Source organism: Strigops habroptila, chromosome 10, assembly GCF_004027225.2.
Source record: "Strigops habroptila isolate Jane chromosome 10, bStrHab1.2.pri, whole genome shotgun sequence".
Taxonomy (NCBI): Eukaryota; Metazoa; Chordata; class Aves; order Psittaciformes; family Psittacidae; genus Strigops; species Strigops habroptila.
The window spans coordinates 921,841-938,353 of NC_046359.1; the positions used below are offsets into that span (position 1 = coordinate 921,841).

Consider the following 16,513-nt stretch of genomic DNA (forward strand, 5'->3'; position numbering starts at 1 on the left):
TTGACCTGCGGCACTTGTCTGCAGTAGCCCAAGCAGACTCCAGTGCTCCAGGTTCCAGGAGGGGTATGAGCATCTCAAAGGGGATCAAGGAGTCTCTGCCTCCTGCCCCCTACAGCAGTGTTGAAGAAGACCAAAAGCCACATCAGTAGAATAGGTGTCAAAATTGTCACTGTTTGCTCCCTAGGTATAGTGACAGAGCGTGCTCATACAGCATGCATGCTGCACATTGTAAAACCTCCTAAGACTGTGTCAGGGCTGCTTTTCTCCTTTCACCCTCCCAGGATGTCTCTGGCACACAGATGTAACAGAGAACCCTGAGTGTGTATCTGAGTTCAGTTTGTAAACTTAGGTCCTACTCATTTTTATCATAGCAAGCTAAATGTTTTCATGATTCTGGTAGATACGTTCACATTTCATTGTTAGCTTGGGCTTGAAGAAGTGAAAGGCTCAGTAACCATTAGAAAGATACCACCAGGAAAAAAGTAGTAAGAAGTTTCATTTTGCATACTATGAGTCAGGTGTGCTTGACAAAACAATTGCATTGCAATAAGCCAGAGCTCTGTTGCGGGTGCTGTGAGTGTTGTGGGTGGTATGGAGCACAGATTCTGAAATATTCCTATGCCACTGGTATCAGACCGATCTTCTCACCTTTTCTCACGTCCTTCAGTGAAGGAAACAGTTTGTAGTTCTGTTTCCAAATGAATTCATGGGATAAATGTGCATAATGTTTTTACCCCATAAGATAAATCTAATATTAGAGCTGGCAAAAGTTCTAGGTCTTAGTATGTTGGGTTCAGAGGTTCTTTCCTCTATGCTTGGCTTGCTCTCCCTCAAATCTGACATTAACTTTAATTTTTTAGTTTTCACATGGGTATCAAAAAAAAAAAGGTTGGAGGCACAAGCTCTGGTCTTATGAGCATGATCTGTTGCTGACCAATGCTTTAGTTTGTCTATCAAGGAAGGTTCTTCAGAGTCAATTTTTCTAGGTTCCTTTTCTCAGAAGTCTTTACCCAAAGTGGAACAAAACCTGTTGACTTTAAGATAGTAACCCTCATCTTCCAGGGTCTCAGCCAAGGACTTGCTTTCTTTCAGAAAACTAATAAAGCAGACCACTCACTGTGAGAGACAAGGCAGACTTTCTTCCCTCTTGCGTGCCTAGCTAGTCTCCTACACTCCTGAGCTCTGTAGATCATTGATATGAGCACCATACATAAAAGGTTTTTTGGTTATGTTGTTCTTTTTTTTGCCTGACTCCCAAAGAATCTCTCACTCCAGCTGAGTTATTTGCTGCCTAAGACTGGTTCTTCTAAGAATAGTATATCTTCAATTCATCACCTGAACTATGTAAATGAGGCTGAATCCAAATCTTCTTAAAAGGAAAGCTACTCTAGATAAAGCTGTATTTGGGCAGGGCCTGTCCACTAAGTCAACCAGGCTAGCTTGTGCCAGTAGGGTGACGTGAGAGGCACAGGCCTTCACCCACAGAAGCTGAGGGCAGAGGAAAGCTCCTGATTTGTAAAGCTGCTACTACTTTTTCTTTTATGGGAAAGATATCCTAATGTGGCTCTAGAAATAAGATGGCAGACATGATTTTAATGAACTAACCATTGAATTATTTGAGCGTATCTATACAGAAAGTATAAGGGGATGTAGAAGCCTACATGCCTTTTACTTTCCAAGTCTTATATAGGCCAAGAGATGGTGAAAGTGTTCAGCTGAAAGTGAAGATGTTTTAGTATTCTCTCTTGGTTTAACAGCTTACTTTTTACACAAAAGTTGGACAGTTAGCAATATAAAATTACAGTCAGTGTTTTGGTTTGTTGGTTGGTTTTTTTTTTTCCTTTTTAATCTTGGAACCAATGCAAAATATCTGAATGTGGTTGCCTTAAGTCAGATGTTACACCTGTCCCTTGCTCCCCTCTCCTGTTTTCTACACTGTTTCTTTTACGCAACCTCTTGGGCATGGTGCCGTTGAAATCACAGAGTAAGATCTGGAAGTCTGCAGACATACAGATCTGCTCATCCATCTCCGAGAAAGATTAATTCAAAACTGCAGAGAGCTGCAAAAAGCATCGTGAGACAGCTGTTCTTGTTCAGCCTAGCAAAACGGAGCCTGAGAGAGCCTGAGTGTGTTTGATGAATGTCACAGTTGGTATATAGCCAGGAGAGAACATGGCTAAAGGACAATGCTGGCACAAGTAGAAAGGAATAAATAGTGTCTTGAAATACATTTAGACTGGAAATTAAAGGAAGCTTTCTGACAATTAGAATGGGTCTTTTCTTGAACAGAATTTTAGTAGCAATAGCAGGAACAAAAAATGGAGCTGGCTAAATCTGAAGTTTATGAAAGGATTTGTATGAGTTGACCACCTGCATCAGCACAGTCAGTGAGTCCAAAAAAGAGACAAAAGACACCTTGTGTTGCCTTGTGTCCATGTTCCTAAATGACAGCTTCCTGGGTTTTGATTAATCAAAACACAGCTCTCTGCACAGGCTGGAAACTCATGATTCTCAAAACCCTTACTGAGTTTCATTTTGCAGGAAGTTATCCTGCAAAAGACAACAAATCATACGTTATTTCCAACTTCCATTTTACATAGTGTTACTCCAATGAGTTGTGCTCATCTTCCAGGAGAAGGGTGCTTTGCAGTTGATGTAGATTGTATGCTTGGGCTACAGCATTACTGTTTTTCCATGAGTTAGCTTCATGTCACTGCTCTAGCGGTAGAAACAAAAATATCAGTACTGTATGACAAAGTCCTGGGGTAGAAAAGCTTTGGCCTTTGGTTCCTTAGAAGTTTACAAAGGTAAAGAAAAAAAAAGTTGTATTATACAAACCAGTCCTGTATGGCTTCTGAAACAATGCCCAGGATTTTCATAGGTCCATTTGGTCTGGAGTTTGTAAAAAGTCCCGCATTTAGCCTCCAAAATAAGTACTCTGATTTTCCAGTGCATATGGCACACTGACATCTTGCTGAAAGTCTTTGAGACTTCATGGGTCCCCACAAGAGCTGTTGTATACTGAGTACTTTGTAACCCTGATCATCATTTAGGTGTTTATACGAGATCACAGCTTTCTTAAGAGTCTGGCTCCAATCACAGTTTCTGGAAACAAGAAAACCTCATCTCAAAGGGAGCTTTCTTGAAAATCTGGACTTTGGAAAATTTATTCTAAACATAAACATATTGATCCAAATTCTTAATGAGACATTAATATTTGCTTTGCTTTTCTATTTGAAGAGTAATTTATAGGCAGATTGTTTTTACAGCAGATGTCTTGATCAAGGCAGCAGTGAATAAAAAATATTCGTATCTGATAGTCTTTTGAGACCTTTTGTTAGAAGGTCAGTTTGTGATGAACAGATGTCTACATTAAGAAAAACAACAGTAATATAAATACATTGCAGCTGGTGCTGAGGTAGCTGGGAGATTGGCTTGAACAAATAGATGGGTCTGAACTGATTCAGATGCTTCCTTGTTTTGGCAAAAGATGCAAAAGAAAGAGCAAGCATGAAGACCAAGGGTCCATATTCAAGCAGAATCATGTTAGGGAGGTACAATTACAACATAATTCTATCTGGAGCCATTTACAGACATCAGACCATCTCTGTCACAGTTCAAGCTGCTGTTGCCATTATTAGTTATTTGTATGACTACGGTATTTATGTATATACCAGGAATTTATTGTAGTGTCTTACAAAAATGCAGAAAAAAATCCAAAAAAGCTTCAATGGCTTGCAGTGAAAGAGAGGACACTGTGGCTAGGCACTGAAAAAGAAGAGGGAACCAGAACAGGATAACAAGCACAATGCCAGAAGCCTAAAAATTGACAGCTTTAGTATCACAGCAAAGGGGAATTTGAGGGAGGACAGTGACTGTTCACAAAGCCTGAGGGGCAGCAGAGGACTAGTAATGAAAAGCATGTGCTTCAAAACCTTGCTTCTCTGGTATAATATTCAGGTAGGAACTGGAAATCTGTATCTCAAGAGTAAATGAAAAACAATAGTTTGAACAAGATCAGACAAAACTGAGAGCAGTCAAGTTTGTATCTGATGAGATAAAAACGATGAAGCTAACAATGGTAAAAACAACAAAGCTAACAAGATGCCAAGAGGGATGATGTGGTCAAAGGTAATCATCTTCACCATAGCCCTCCTCATGGCGATGTGCAAAAAGCAGATTCATTGGTCAAGGCCAAGGAAAGGGCATGTACGTAATGAAGGGGCAGTCAAGACTCAGCGAGTGCTGTAACTATCTGAGCAGATAGGATGCTGCTGTGCATAAAGGGTCTGCTGGTCTTTGGTGTGATGTACATAACAGCATGGAAGGAGTGGTCCTAGATAAAAATGATCCCAGTGATGGCATGGTGTTTCATTTAAAATCAATGTTATATAAATTGCCGGTTTTAATCACAGCTGAAGTCTGCAAGCAAGAACTTTGATGTGAATGAACTATTCCATTTTTTGTTTTCATTTATAGTTTTTAGTTATTTCTGTAAGGAAAATTTGAAAATTATTAGTTGGTTGTCACTGAGATGTATTTATTTGTAACTAAGTAAAGCTTTAGCTCTGTATTTTGTACTTTGTTTCCTGAATCAGAAGATAAATTCTAATATACATTATTTAATCAGTTATATGGTTTAATGTAGGTTGACTGAGATTCTAAATAATTGCACTGTTCTACTTTAGAATATGGTGATTGATGTATTTCTTTTTACTAGGTTATCATTATCTTTTCAGTTTTTTCTCTGCTAATATGACTGGCAACAAAACACGGTAATGGTGTATAAGTACACAAGTTTTAATTTTTTTTTCTTACTAGTAAATAAAATTTTAGCATGTTGGACCTATAAGTAAAAGGTATATAAAAAATTGTTTACACTTGATATTCTTTCTGATCATTGTGGCCTTCAAGATCTTCAAAATATAAAATCTTATCTTCTTTTGCCGTGTTTGTTATAAATGGAATTAAAATTTTTAAATGTCCTGCTTTTTCAGAATTAAATTAGTTTTTCAACTTTGAATGAAGGTAGGTAGAATTTCACAAGGAGATGCTTTTTGCTGTAAAAGAGGGGAGCAAAATGTAACAAATGTGTATGTTTCTTTCTTTTCCAAAGTCTTTATCTGGTCCAGAGTTCTTTTTCTGTAAAACAAAAAGGCAGTACGGGAATCTGTGCTCAAAAGAATCTGTTTGAAAGCTGTGAAAGGTTGCTATGCAATGGTTTTGCAAAATATTCGCAAAACCATATTAGTCTATAATGGGCTGGAAATAAAGGAGGAAGTCACTGGACTGCTGGTGTTAATTCCTTCAGTTCATTGAGAGAGATAATGTGTGCATGCTGCTTTTAATAACTGCAGGTGATGCATTAGGTCCATGTTAACAAGCCTTCAGCCAGAGGTTGAAAAGGCTTTTTTTCTGAGATGAAGAATGTCATTGTTGTCCAACACATTATTTGTTTTTCATCTACTAATCTTAGAATGAAAAGGTGCTGCTTATCTCTTGGGAATCTTTTACGTGGGAAGGAAGAGCATGAGGGACAGACATTCAATATGTCTAACTGTGAGGCTCTAATGAAAATATACTGCAAGGAATGAATTGGTTTTCTCTTGAGTGATAAGAGCCTGATAGAAGTCCTTGCAATGTTTGCTTGGCTCCTTTCTTCCCCAACCACTGTAATTTTTAGTAACATGAAAATAAAGCAAATATGATTCTGATGGTATGCTCTTGCTTTTGTAATATCCTTTTTCTGGAAGGTTTGGGAAGGCTATCTTGAGGCCAAATGGACAGAGTTGGTGTAGGTGAATAGATGAAGATTCCCATCTGGGAACTTCAGCTGTTCCCATCTAGGAACAGCTAATCTTACAACCATAGCGATTATGTTGCAAAATTTTATGTTCACTATAGATGGCTCACCTACATTAACAGTACAGTTGGCATTAGGCGTGCACTTTTGAAGTTAGTTTCCATGACGCATTCCCACTCACCCTTCTTTGGTTTGCAGAGCACACAAGCCAGGTTTCTTTTGGATGAAACTAAGCCAAAAGATGTATTCAGGAACTTGTGCTCCCAACATTACTGGGCATGCAATCTACAGAACTAGCCTGAAGCTAGTCCAAAGCCAGGTCTCCTGAAATGCACACTGTGGACATTGGGTCCTCAGTGCTGCCTCTTTCACTCTACAGAGCCATTTCTATTGCATGGCACTATATATACAGTCCAAATTCCCATTGACAAAGGAAATGCTGATTCTTGAAAGTGCAGTCTTGTAACAGTACCCAAACAGCTTGCAGGAGAGGAGAGTGTTCCCATGGCAAATTATATTCTATTTGATTTAGCTTCATCTCTTTGTGAAGAGTAGAAATACCCTGGGGAAGATACCCAAAATAAAGTTGCTGTGAGCAAGCAGCTCGCAGCTTAGGAGAATGGGTTGCTTCAGAGGAAAATTTCAGTTGAATGGCCATGTTTGAACCCATGGCTGAGAGAATGGCCCTGTTCACATTCAGGTTCACATGAATCAGAGTTTTATAGCCTTTTGATCTCCTTCCAGAGGGCTGGAAAGAAGCCAAGGGAATTTGTTAGAAGAGTATATGTCATTTCCCTTGTTCAGTTTGCAGCCAGTAGTCTAGTTGAGAATACTGAACATTAGGAATGATCCTTGGAAGTCTAGAGTAGATGAGACTGAGAGAAGTGCCAGGCAAAAATCTTCCATGAGGAGGACTTGAATTGAGATGGATGGTAATTTTTTCTGAGATAATACTTCAGTAAGAGGCAGAAGATGAAGTCTCTCCTGATTCCCAAGAGCTCAAGCAGCAAAAAGCAGTCACTGTTGTCAGGCTTGTTGTTGAATGTATGTGGCGTTATATGTGTGTCAGTTGGCTTCTGTTCACTTTCTTATCCATAGAGAGCACTACTGATCACTGCCCAGAAATACCGGCATCCCATGCTCCACCACTACCCAAGCCTAAGCCTAAATCTAAAAAAGCTCCGCTACCACCAAAAAATGCTATTGCTGCTTCCACCACCACCAGCCATAAGAGTAACGAAGCACCTCATGCTAAAAAAAAGGGAAAGGCTCCTGCTAAGCAGCCTCCTCTCCCACCACCCAAGCCAACAAGTCACAGTGCAAATCGAGACACTGGTGAGTACTGCATAGGCAGTGCCAGTTCTGGTGGGTGCATGTGCATGGGGGTGCTTGGCTTGGTCTGACGATAACTTCTGCCTCTGTACACAGCAGCGTTACTAAAGAGCATGCTATGGATGTTTTTAGCTAGCTTCCTGCTGAGCTCTGGTTCTGCTGTCTGCAAACACTCCAGACAGATCACTTTGCTGTTTAAAGAATGTGTGCACAATACCAAGCACACCAGAGACAATATTGAATTCCCAGTTCATGTGTGAATGCTGGCAACAAAATAACCCAAAGAACTGGTGAAGAATCAACAGGGAAAAAGGTGGTTTCTGAAACCAAACATATGAGGTGCCCCTAAGTAAAAATACTATGCTATTGCTGTAACTTTCTGCTGATATATCTATTCTGAGATATCTACTATTCCAATTAATTTGGCAAGATTACAAGATCTCAGAGAGGTAAAAGATAGAACTTTGAAGACATCTTTAAAGACTGTTGAGGAGCAGTTATTTTACTTGAGACAAACAAAACAAAACAACAACAACAAACCAAACAAACAAAAAAAGAATTATAACCATTAGAAATAGCCGGGCTTCCTCAAGATGCTTGCTGGCTTGCTGTGATTCTAAATGTGCACTGGAAATGGAAAATGTCAACCATCAGGCACATAGCGGATGTGTTTATCCCTACAGTTTTAAACCGAAATTCAGCAGTGATGCTAGATTAAAGATTATAGGTAGCTGTTCTTAAGGCACTGATCCTGAGTTTGAATAGTTGTAATTTAGACAATCACCAAAATTAAACCCTCCAAATATAATTTGAACACAAGCAGTATTGTGATGAATGAACTGTATATATGACTGACAAACTTATACAAGCCTTGTGTTTTCAATCCTCTGTCAGTCTTTGAAAGCCCTTCAGACCCTCCAGTTTTCTTTCTAAGTATACCTCTTTGTAGCTTGTACATTTTGGCATGTTTTATATTTGAAGCATGCAGAAGAGGACTGTTTGAAAACATTGCAAGACTGCTAGAGTTACAATAATAATTCTGCCATAAAATATCCATTAACTTGGTATTAACTGTCCCTACTGCATCAGATGACCACAAGAATAAACATTTTGAAAACCCAGAATTTGCTGCTTGTATTTCACATGCAGCTGGAAAACTCAGTTCTTCTTAGGTGAAGGAACCTTATAACAGCAGACGTGCCAGAAATAAAACAACCAATTGCATTAAGAAATGTTCAGACCAGTGGCTGGTAACAAACTCTCAGGTATCTGAGTTCTTAAATTCAAATACATTCATATCCCAGATTTGTCTTCTAGTAGCCTTGCTGAAACATCATGCAATGCTTGCGACCATAGTGGTATAAAATACATCCATGTATCCCTTATATAAAATAGTACCTATTCTTCCGGTAATTTCTTCCAACATTAAAAGTACATTGTGATCATTTGAAGTGAGGCAGTACATTGTAAGTAGAGCTGACTGGGAGCAGCATTAGTACAAGAGATTTGTCAGACCCCTGTGAAAGTGATCCATCCTGTGAAGGAGAAAAGGAATATTAGTAACAACTGAGCCGTGGCTCTCCTGAAGTTACCGCAGCAGGTTTTCAAACTGAAATAGTGGAACTGAGAGAAGGGGACTTAAATGCAAGCATGGAAGTGTGCCAAAAGGCAAATAACAGCTGTGAAATTTTTCATTTAATCAAAATTCAAATCTTCCACTGACAAAGAGGCATGACAGAAAATTGTCAGCCAGCCCAGTCAAAAGCAACATTAGCAATAGCACTTTTGACCCACGTGAAAGTGTAGGAGGGTTTTTCTTGGGAGAAATTATTCCAGTTTCTGTATCTGATTGCAGGTCCAGAAAGGTTCTGAGAATATTTAAGGTTTTTTTCAATGGAAACATCTTTTGACATTTTCCCAGCAATAATTATAGTGTGGCTGTATATTTGTATTATGCTGGAGTTCTTAAGTGTAAGCATGTGACTGGTTCTGCTGACCTTCAGCCTGTGTTCAAGTGCTTTGCTGGATCAGAACCAGAGCCCTTTCTTACTACACAGTGAGGTTTCTGCTAAATAATATGCAGGTTGGAGCCACCATCTATTTCCACTGCAGTTAGGAATTGCTGCCTCTACCATTTCTTTGCTTCCTTTTGATTTGCTGGTAAGTTAAGTCAGTGGTTTGTGCTTGATGTGGATGCTTAGTGCAGTACCACTAGATTCGGTACAGTGCCCTTTACAGTGCGCTTGCAGCACAAAGAGGGACAGTGATTTGCCTGAAGTTTCTGTGGATTTTTCCAGACACACTAAAAGCCTCACAGCACTCTGTTTATAAATCATAACACTCAGCTACAGAAGAGGACAGTATAATGTGTCTTTTGAATTGTTTTCCATCTTTGAGACTGAGAACACTCTCACTGTGAAAGCTATTTTTATATCATGAGCTTATTATGGCCAGTATCTGTATTTTGGGCCTATCCTAATCTGCTGGGGTTTTGTTTTTATTTAAATGCTTATAAGTAAAATAGGCCTTTCAGGAGATTTCTGTTACAGCTTTCTGTTTGACTCGATAAGCTTAGCCGCAAGGCTGCTGTGTAGCTTTAGAATGCTTTCATTTGTTCTCTGGAGGTTAATGCGTTTTTACTACAGCAGAAGTGTTTGAGTTGGATGCATTTTGATGAAAAGCACTGGATCGTAAGATGGTTGTCATTTTTATTGCTTTTTAAATGAAAGTCAGAAGTTTGAAGCTCCCAGTCCAGATGATGGGTGCATCAACACAGCAATCAGAAATGTGGCTGGAATGCACATGGGCATGCAGGCTGGATGAAATCTCTTTCAGACTTGGGCATTGTACATAAATGCTTCAATATGGTAAGTATCACAGGATTAAACAGCAGCATCACAGGCCAGCTCGTACAGCTAGTGTCAAAGCCTTGTTTCACTGCATTTTCAAGGCTACCTGAGTTGGTCGCTGGTAAGATGAAAACTCCCAGTACATGCAAGAGGCCTTCAATGCCTCCTCCCTTCTGGAGAGCATTTCTGCAGAGTGAAGTCAGAGGTTTCTGCCTCTGTTTTATGAACATGCCCAGCTGGACTTGAAAGTACATCTCATTTTGCTGTCCCTGTGCTGCTTGCCATTAACTAGGAGCACACCACTTGCAATAACATTGTGAAAAGTAATTGATATCCGTAATGGTCTTGAGGTGTTCACTGAAAAACATAAGGAAAATCATGGTGTTCTCCTAGTGCTCAGATGAAAATTCACATAATAGGAAAGGTCACACAGTTTTCTCTGTCTGGTAGCAGGTGTTTGGGTTTTTTTTTAAATAGGGCACTAAACATGTAGGGAATAAATAGTGGATTCTTTTTGTCCAGGCAAGTTGTAATGGGCCAATGCAGAATGCTAGAATCAAACTGTCAACCATTCATAAGGTTGATCCTCTCCACTGTTCTTGGGTGAGACTTTGATTCTAGCATGGTTTCAGTTTTTCCTGGTAAACCTTCAGTTTTTCAAAGGTAAAATTTGAACTACAACATTTACTCGTCTCAAGCATATAGATGGATTGTAGAAGTATCAAGTGTATTTTTTAAATACTGGCACATGTCAATCCATACAAAAGGAATAGTGCAAAAATCATAAAGTTGTGAGACTGTAAAAGGCTTTTTCTTTTCTTCTTTTAGCTGGTTCCTCTCATGTGAAAAAAACGCTAGTGTCCAAGTCCTCTTCATCACCATCTCCATCCACATCATCTCATCCCAAAGCCTCTAAGGAGACTTCTAGCAAATCGAGCACATCAGGGACTCCCAGGGGCAAGAAAAAAACTGGGAAACATTCAGCCCCACGAACAGCGCCGGATGGAGCTGCTTCTTCCCCCTCAGGTGCTACAGCCAACAGTTTGGAAGTAAAGGCAAAAAAACTCGAGCCTGAGCAACCTTCCATACTAATTTCAGGAACAGAGGATGCAAAGCAAGCAAGCAAGCTTGTTGTCCCCCCTCCTCCCACCTCTGCCCCTCCTCCCCCTCCACTTCCACCTCCTTTTCCTGCTGGATCTGGTCAGCCCACTGTCTCTTCAGATGCCCAAGATGTGCCAGATGGCTGTGCAGCAGGGCCAGCTGTCCCTGGATCAGATCCTAAGCCTCCTCTCCAGACTGAGCATGGCACAGATGAGAGCCACGCTCTAGACAGTGGTCCAGATGCCGGTGGAGGAGACACAAAGAGGTAAGGTGGTATGGCTGTCGTGGGTGAGTGGTAAGACCCACAGCCAAGGAAGCCACATTTCTTCAAGGGATGCTGTAGGCACACGGGGATCTCTTTTGTTTCTTCTGCTCATTGGTAATAGTTTGTGTTGCATCGCAGCACAGTTTGTTCCTTGCCAGTGCCTTTGAGCCATTCACCTGCTGTACCTCTTTTTTCCCAAGAAGGTCATTGCTCATAACCTGCCTCCTGCATCATCGTGTGGCATAATGTGACCACTGTGGTCAGCAGTTCAGCCAGTAGCTAATAACACTTTTATTTCTTCCTCATTAAGGCAAACAAGAAATGCTGCTGAGTTAACAAGGGGGTTTTACTGTTTGGGTTTTTTTTTGTGTGGATATCTTTAAGTATCTCACTGCTAAAACTCCAATTTAATAGCTGAATTTACTTGCACACTTGAAAATGACAGTTTCAGGCCTTGCTAAGTAGGTATTTGGTCTATCATTGCCTAGTAGCTTGTCTAAGTCTCAGATACTATAAAATCTAGTCAAGAGAAAGGTCATAATTACATTTTTTAAGAGAAATAGTTGGCAGCAAATAAAACTGGCTTATTAATCTGTCTTTTCCGTGCCACAGGAACTTTCATAACAACCCAAAAGGGTTTAGTCTAGATGTCAGTGGCCTAGCAACTTTCCTTTAAATTCTTGCTGATACATCTGTGTCAGCATTATGTTACTGTCCTACTTCTCCCCTTACGCAGCTCTTCCTTTACGTAAAGATTTTCCAAAGGAGAAGGGTGCTCTGCTGCTAATTTCCATGTTCGTCAGCGATGGGCATGAATATTTTGGTCTCAACAGCAGTAAAACTGTATTTAAAATAAATAGAGATAGGTTCCAGAACAGGAAGCTTTGCATTCACATCTGCTCTATGACTCGCTCCTCTCACCCCCAACTTTAAGAGCTGTTTTTCTTTTCTTAGTAGCCTTTATGTTCTGCTGGTCCCATCACACTAGCAATAAAATAGAATTAGGATTTTTCTTTATACAGGCTTTGCAGCACATCATTCTAGATCATTTGCAACCTTTTTCGTAACATACATGCGTACAGATACGTGTACACATCTGCATACTTTTTATATGTGTAATTTTTTTAGAAAGAGAGGTTAGTTTGAATAACAGAACTTCTGTTTACATACTTGTTTATACAGTCTGTCTCCTATTTGTGTTCTGTGCTGCTTGTGTTAATGTCACACCGTTTCTGCTTATGAATTAACAGCTTGGTTACCAAAGAAGACCAAGAAGGGGAGGCACCTGACCAGGCACATTCTGAGCTGGTGGAGGACGCTTCTGACACTGCTGCTCCTCCTGAGAGTGAAAGTAGCAGAGAGAGCCACAGCAGCGACTCGGACTCAGATGGGCCGATACTGTACACAGATGATGACGATGATGATGATAATGCAAGTGCTGAAAGTAAGCATCCCGCCAAGAAGTTGCAGGCTACTTTTTTCACATTGCATTATGTGAGCATGCCTGACCCTTGCTAGGGTGAAGTAAAGAGAGGTATGGCTGCATGGGGTGGGTTTAGATGATTTAGTATTTTGCCACTACAGAGAAATGGGTGTCCCACTTCTCCCAAACGGTTGTGATCAGAAACCTTCCGGGACCTATGCAATGGTGTGAGCAGATCAAGCATTGCACGGATGGGAGCCAAATCAATGGCTCACCCATGTCTTGAACTCTACTCTTAAAACACCAGTGTGACTTTCAGCTGAATTGCACTAGAGATCCCGGAGTGTCTTGTGGGAGTTAACAGGCTTTGGTAGTCAATAGAGGAAGCCCATCAGTCAGCAGCTTCACTCTCTCAAAGTCATTTGTTCCTCTTTGATCAGGATGTTTTAAGCACTGGAGTACCTTACCAGACAGAGCAGATGACAGTGGATTACATCTAATTTTACAGCTTTGAAATTTCATCTAGGGTCATGACTATATTATCACCCTAATTTGGCAGATGTCCTTGCTGCTGCTGAAGGGGGTTGTCCTGCCCACCTTCTGCCTAATCCCTGCTCTCAGCTGTTCATTCTTCCCTTAGGCCAGCACTCATGTTTACTTTTGCAGCGGTGGCTGTTGTTGAGCTGATTTTCAATAGGATCAGTTCCCTGATCCAGCTCACCCGATGGCTGCACCTTTGCCTGAAAGTGGAGTGCTGTGTACCAAAGGGGAGTGAGGGAAAATTAACGTTTGGGTTTTATCTTGGCCACTGGTGCAGCAGAAGGTGATGTGCCAGGTAGCTCAAGAGGCTGAAGTTTCTGCAGTTCTGCATTTGGTTTGAATATGATCCAAAGTGGTAGCAACCAAAAAATCGTGTATTCACACAGCAGCACGTGTCTAATGAGAAGTGAGGTGGGAGCCTGTGGTGTTACCAGACTGTGTTATGTGGTGAAAATCTGCCAACCTAGGACATAGGTAGCCCCCTCAGTCAGAGTATCAAGATACAAGGGAAGGAATAAAGGCCATAAAAAATACCCTTCCTTCCACAGCTGGCTGTGGCTAAGACTACCAAAATTGCATGGCCCTTGTCCCTACTGTGTCTGTTTTGTGGACAAACAGATTGCTTCAGTGCCTGGGGGCTCCTGTCTAGGTCACTTTACAAGCACTTAGAGCACTTTTCTAAACTGTATTTTTGTTTTAATTTACAAATCAGTTAAAGACTAAAAGCACTATACAAGAACTAAGTGGTATTTGATTGGAAAAAAGATGGAAAGAATCAGGGAAATTATGACAGAATGAGACTAAACCATATAAGGCTGAAGAAAAAGAGCAGCAGCTTGCTTTATATACTAAGTAGATAAATAAACCAACCTGTAACATATCAGACTTCAAAGACACTTAAGTATAGATTTGTCATTTTTATCCTATCACTTCACAGATGACAAGTGACGTTTGTAAAACTCCTCTATCAATTTGGCTGGTAGCTTTTTCATCCAAGCCTTTCAGCTTTTTATTGTTGTGAATTAAGCTAAAACTACTTTTCTTTTGATGTTAATTAAAATTCTTCTCCTGCATGTGGGAACATGGCTGCTTTGGGAAGGTATTAAAGTTCTTACTCAGAATTTGTGTCTGTAACCTAAGTATGAATGAACTGAATCTACCCTTCTTCTTTCCTCAGGCTCTTTGGCAAGTAAAATTCGTCGTAGGGATACTCTTGCTATCAAACTTGGCAACAGACCATCTAAGAAAGAATTAGAAGACAAAAACATCTTGCAGCGGACATCTGAAGAGGAGAGGCAGGAAATCAGACATCAGATTGGAACAAAGCTAGTGAGGTATCAATTGCAGGGTAAATGTGGTTTCACTGGGCAGAGGTGGAGGAAGAGAATCAAGAACACTGGGTTCAAGTTTTAAATGCAGCCCGATATGCAGTGCAGTATCTTTGTGGTACAACTGTCTGGAAAGCAGTATTTTTATTTCTCACAAAACTTTAAAATGTCAATAATGTGTTTTTGTCCTGCAGAAAACAAATCTGAGACCTTCGGGGGGGTTGGGTTTGTTTGGTTAAAAGAAAAATAAAGAATAAAGAGGAAGAGGATAAGAGTGACTCCACAGTAGTCAGTGCCATGGTTCAACCTTTTTCTCAAATTGGTTAGCAAAGACTTGCATTTATATATACCCATCTTGGTCAGAGCAGTGGTTCCTGACACACAGAGCATGCCTGTGCATGTTCATTCATGCCCTCCCCATCCTCCTCCTTTTCTCTAACTCTTTCATTATTCACATGCTGGTTCCAGCAAAAGAAATGGAAGGAGGCAGACTTTGTTTACTGTGCCCACCTCTGAGGCGTGTCTTTCTCATGCTGTCTAACTTTCTCTTTCTGGACTTGAGAACATTGCATTAAAAAAGATTAATTTTCACTTGCATTTTTACAAGGGGTTTTTTTTGGGTTTTTTTGGGGTTTTTTTTTTTAAATCCTTATAGATGTTAATTTTGGCTTTCATGGTCTCTGAGAATAGACTACAAAATGTCTGGATTTTCCCAGACCTGTCCTTGTTTCTCTTGTGCTCAGAAATGTCCAGATAGATTTGGAGGATGTCCTGTGTTTATTGGAGACTTCCAGATTCTGGGTAGTCCAGCCAGTACTGCTCCAGTGCAGAGTACCGCAGCCCTGCATCAGCACTTAGAAGATGAGCTGAGTTGCTCTGTGACTATGGGCTATGTTGTTTCTTTCATCCCTTACCCGTAACAGTGACACATCTATTGTGTAGACGCCAAGGGTCATTTTTCTTCTGCTAATAAAGTGGCATGGTTGTTATCTCTGCTTTCCTGACTGAATCCCAGCTCTGATGATCACATCCTGCTTGTCGGTGTCCCTCAGGGGCTTGAACTGCAGAAACTGCTCTGGTTCCTGCCCTGAACTTCTTGTGCAGGGACACTGGTGGTTCTGCCAGGAAGCTGAGGTGGCAGGGGACAATGTCCCTGCATGCCAGGGCTGTGCTCATGCCTGAAATCACAACTAAGTTTGACGCCAGTTCCTTAAAAATTCCTGCCATGGTGGTCAGCACCTGGCAGCATCGAGGTCTGATGGGAGACCTGCTCCCACAGCTGGGTAGGGTCAGGTCAGGTCCCACCTGGGGCTTCCTACAGCAGGGGCTGGTCACCCGTGGTAAACTTGCCAGTCCTCCCCACCAAATCTGAAAGTCCAAGCATGGTTTGAATCAGAAGCTGAAGATAATCCATAGTGAACAGTGTGAGGTTTGCTGGACAGAGCGACATCTATCTTTAATATAATAATATTTTAATAAATCTTGCTGCTGAGCTTTTTCTTGCTGCTTTTCTCAAGTGAACAAGTGAACTTGTTTAGTAAACTTAGAGACAACATCAGACATGTTCTCCACTGTACAAACCAGAATTTTTTTTTTTTTTGGCAGTTAATATATAGGTAACTAAATAAAATCAACATTCAAGTAAAGCTCCCAATTGTACGTAGAAATCAGTGAGTAATGCACAGCTCGTGTGGGGTTTTTTTAATGAATAGGATTTTCATTCAAAATATCAGAGAATAATCTTACGATTGCACATCTTATCATAATGATGGTGCCTGGGAACAAAAAAGGTTTATGAATTTTTTCATAAAATTATTATTGTAAATGAGGAATTTAAATTTGCTGATACAATTTCTTTAATATTATGCAGGT

The 16,513-nt window shown here is 40.5% G+C and overlaps 1 protein-coding gene across 5 annotated transcripts in view; it reads left to right on the forward strand.

The window, feature by feature from the left end:
- Positions 1-16,513, forward strand: part of PHACTR2 (phosphatase and actin regulator 2) — a 133,974-nt gene that overhangs the window by 102,920 nt on the left and 14,541 nt on the right. For 3 of the 5 annotated variants that reach the window (XM_030499584.1, XM_030499587.1, XM_030499586.1), the window contains exons 5-8: positions 6,902-7,138; positions 10,813-11,350; positions 12,601-12,794; positions 14,491-14,647. In XM_030499584.1, coding sequence (XP_030355444.1) covers positions 6,902-7,138; positions 10,813-11,350; positions 12,601-12,794; positions 14,491-14,647 — 1,126 coding nt within the window. The remainder of the gene's footprint in view (positions 1-6,901; positions 7,139-10,812; positions 11,351-12,600; positions 12,795-14,490; positions 14,648-16,513) is intronic. The other 2 variants (XM_030499588.1, XM_030499589.1) reach the window with 1 other exon arrangement.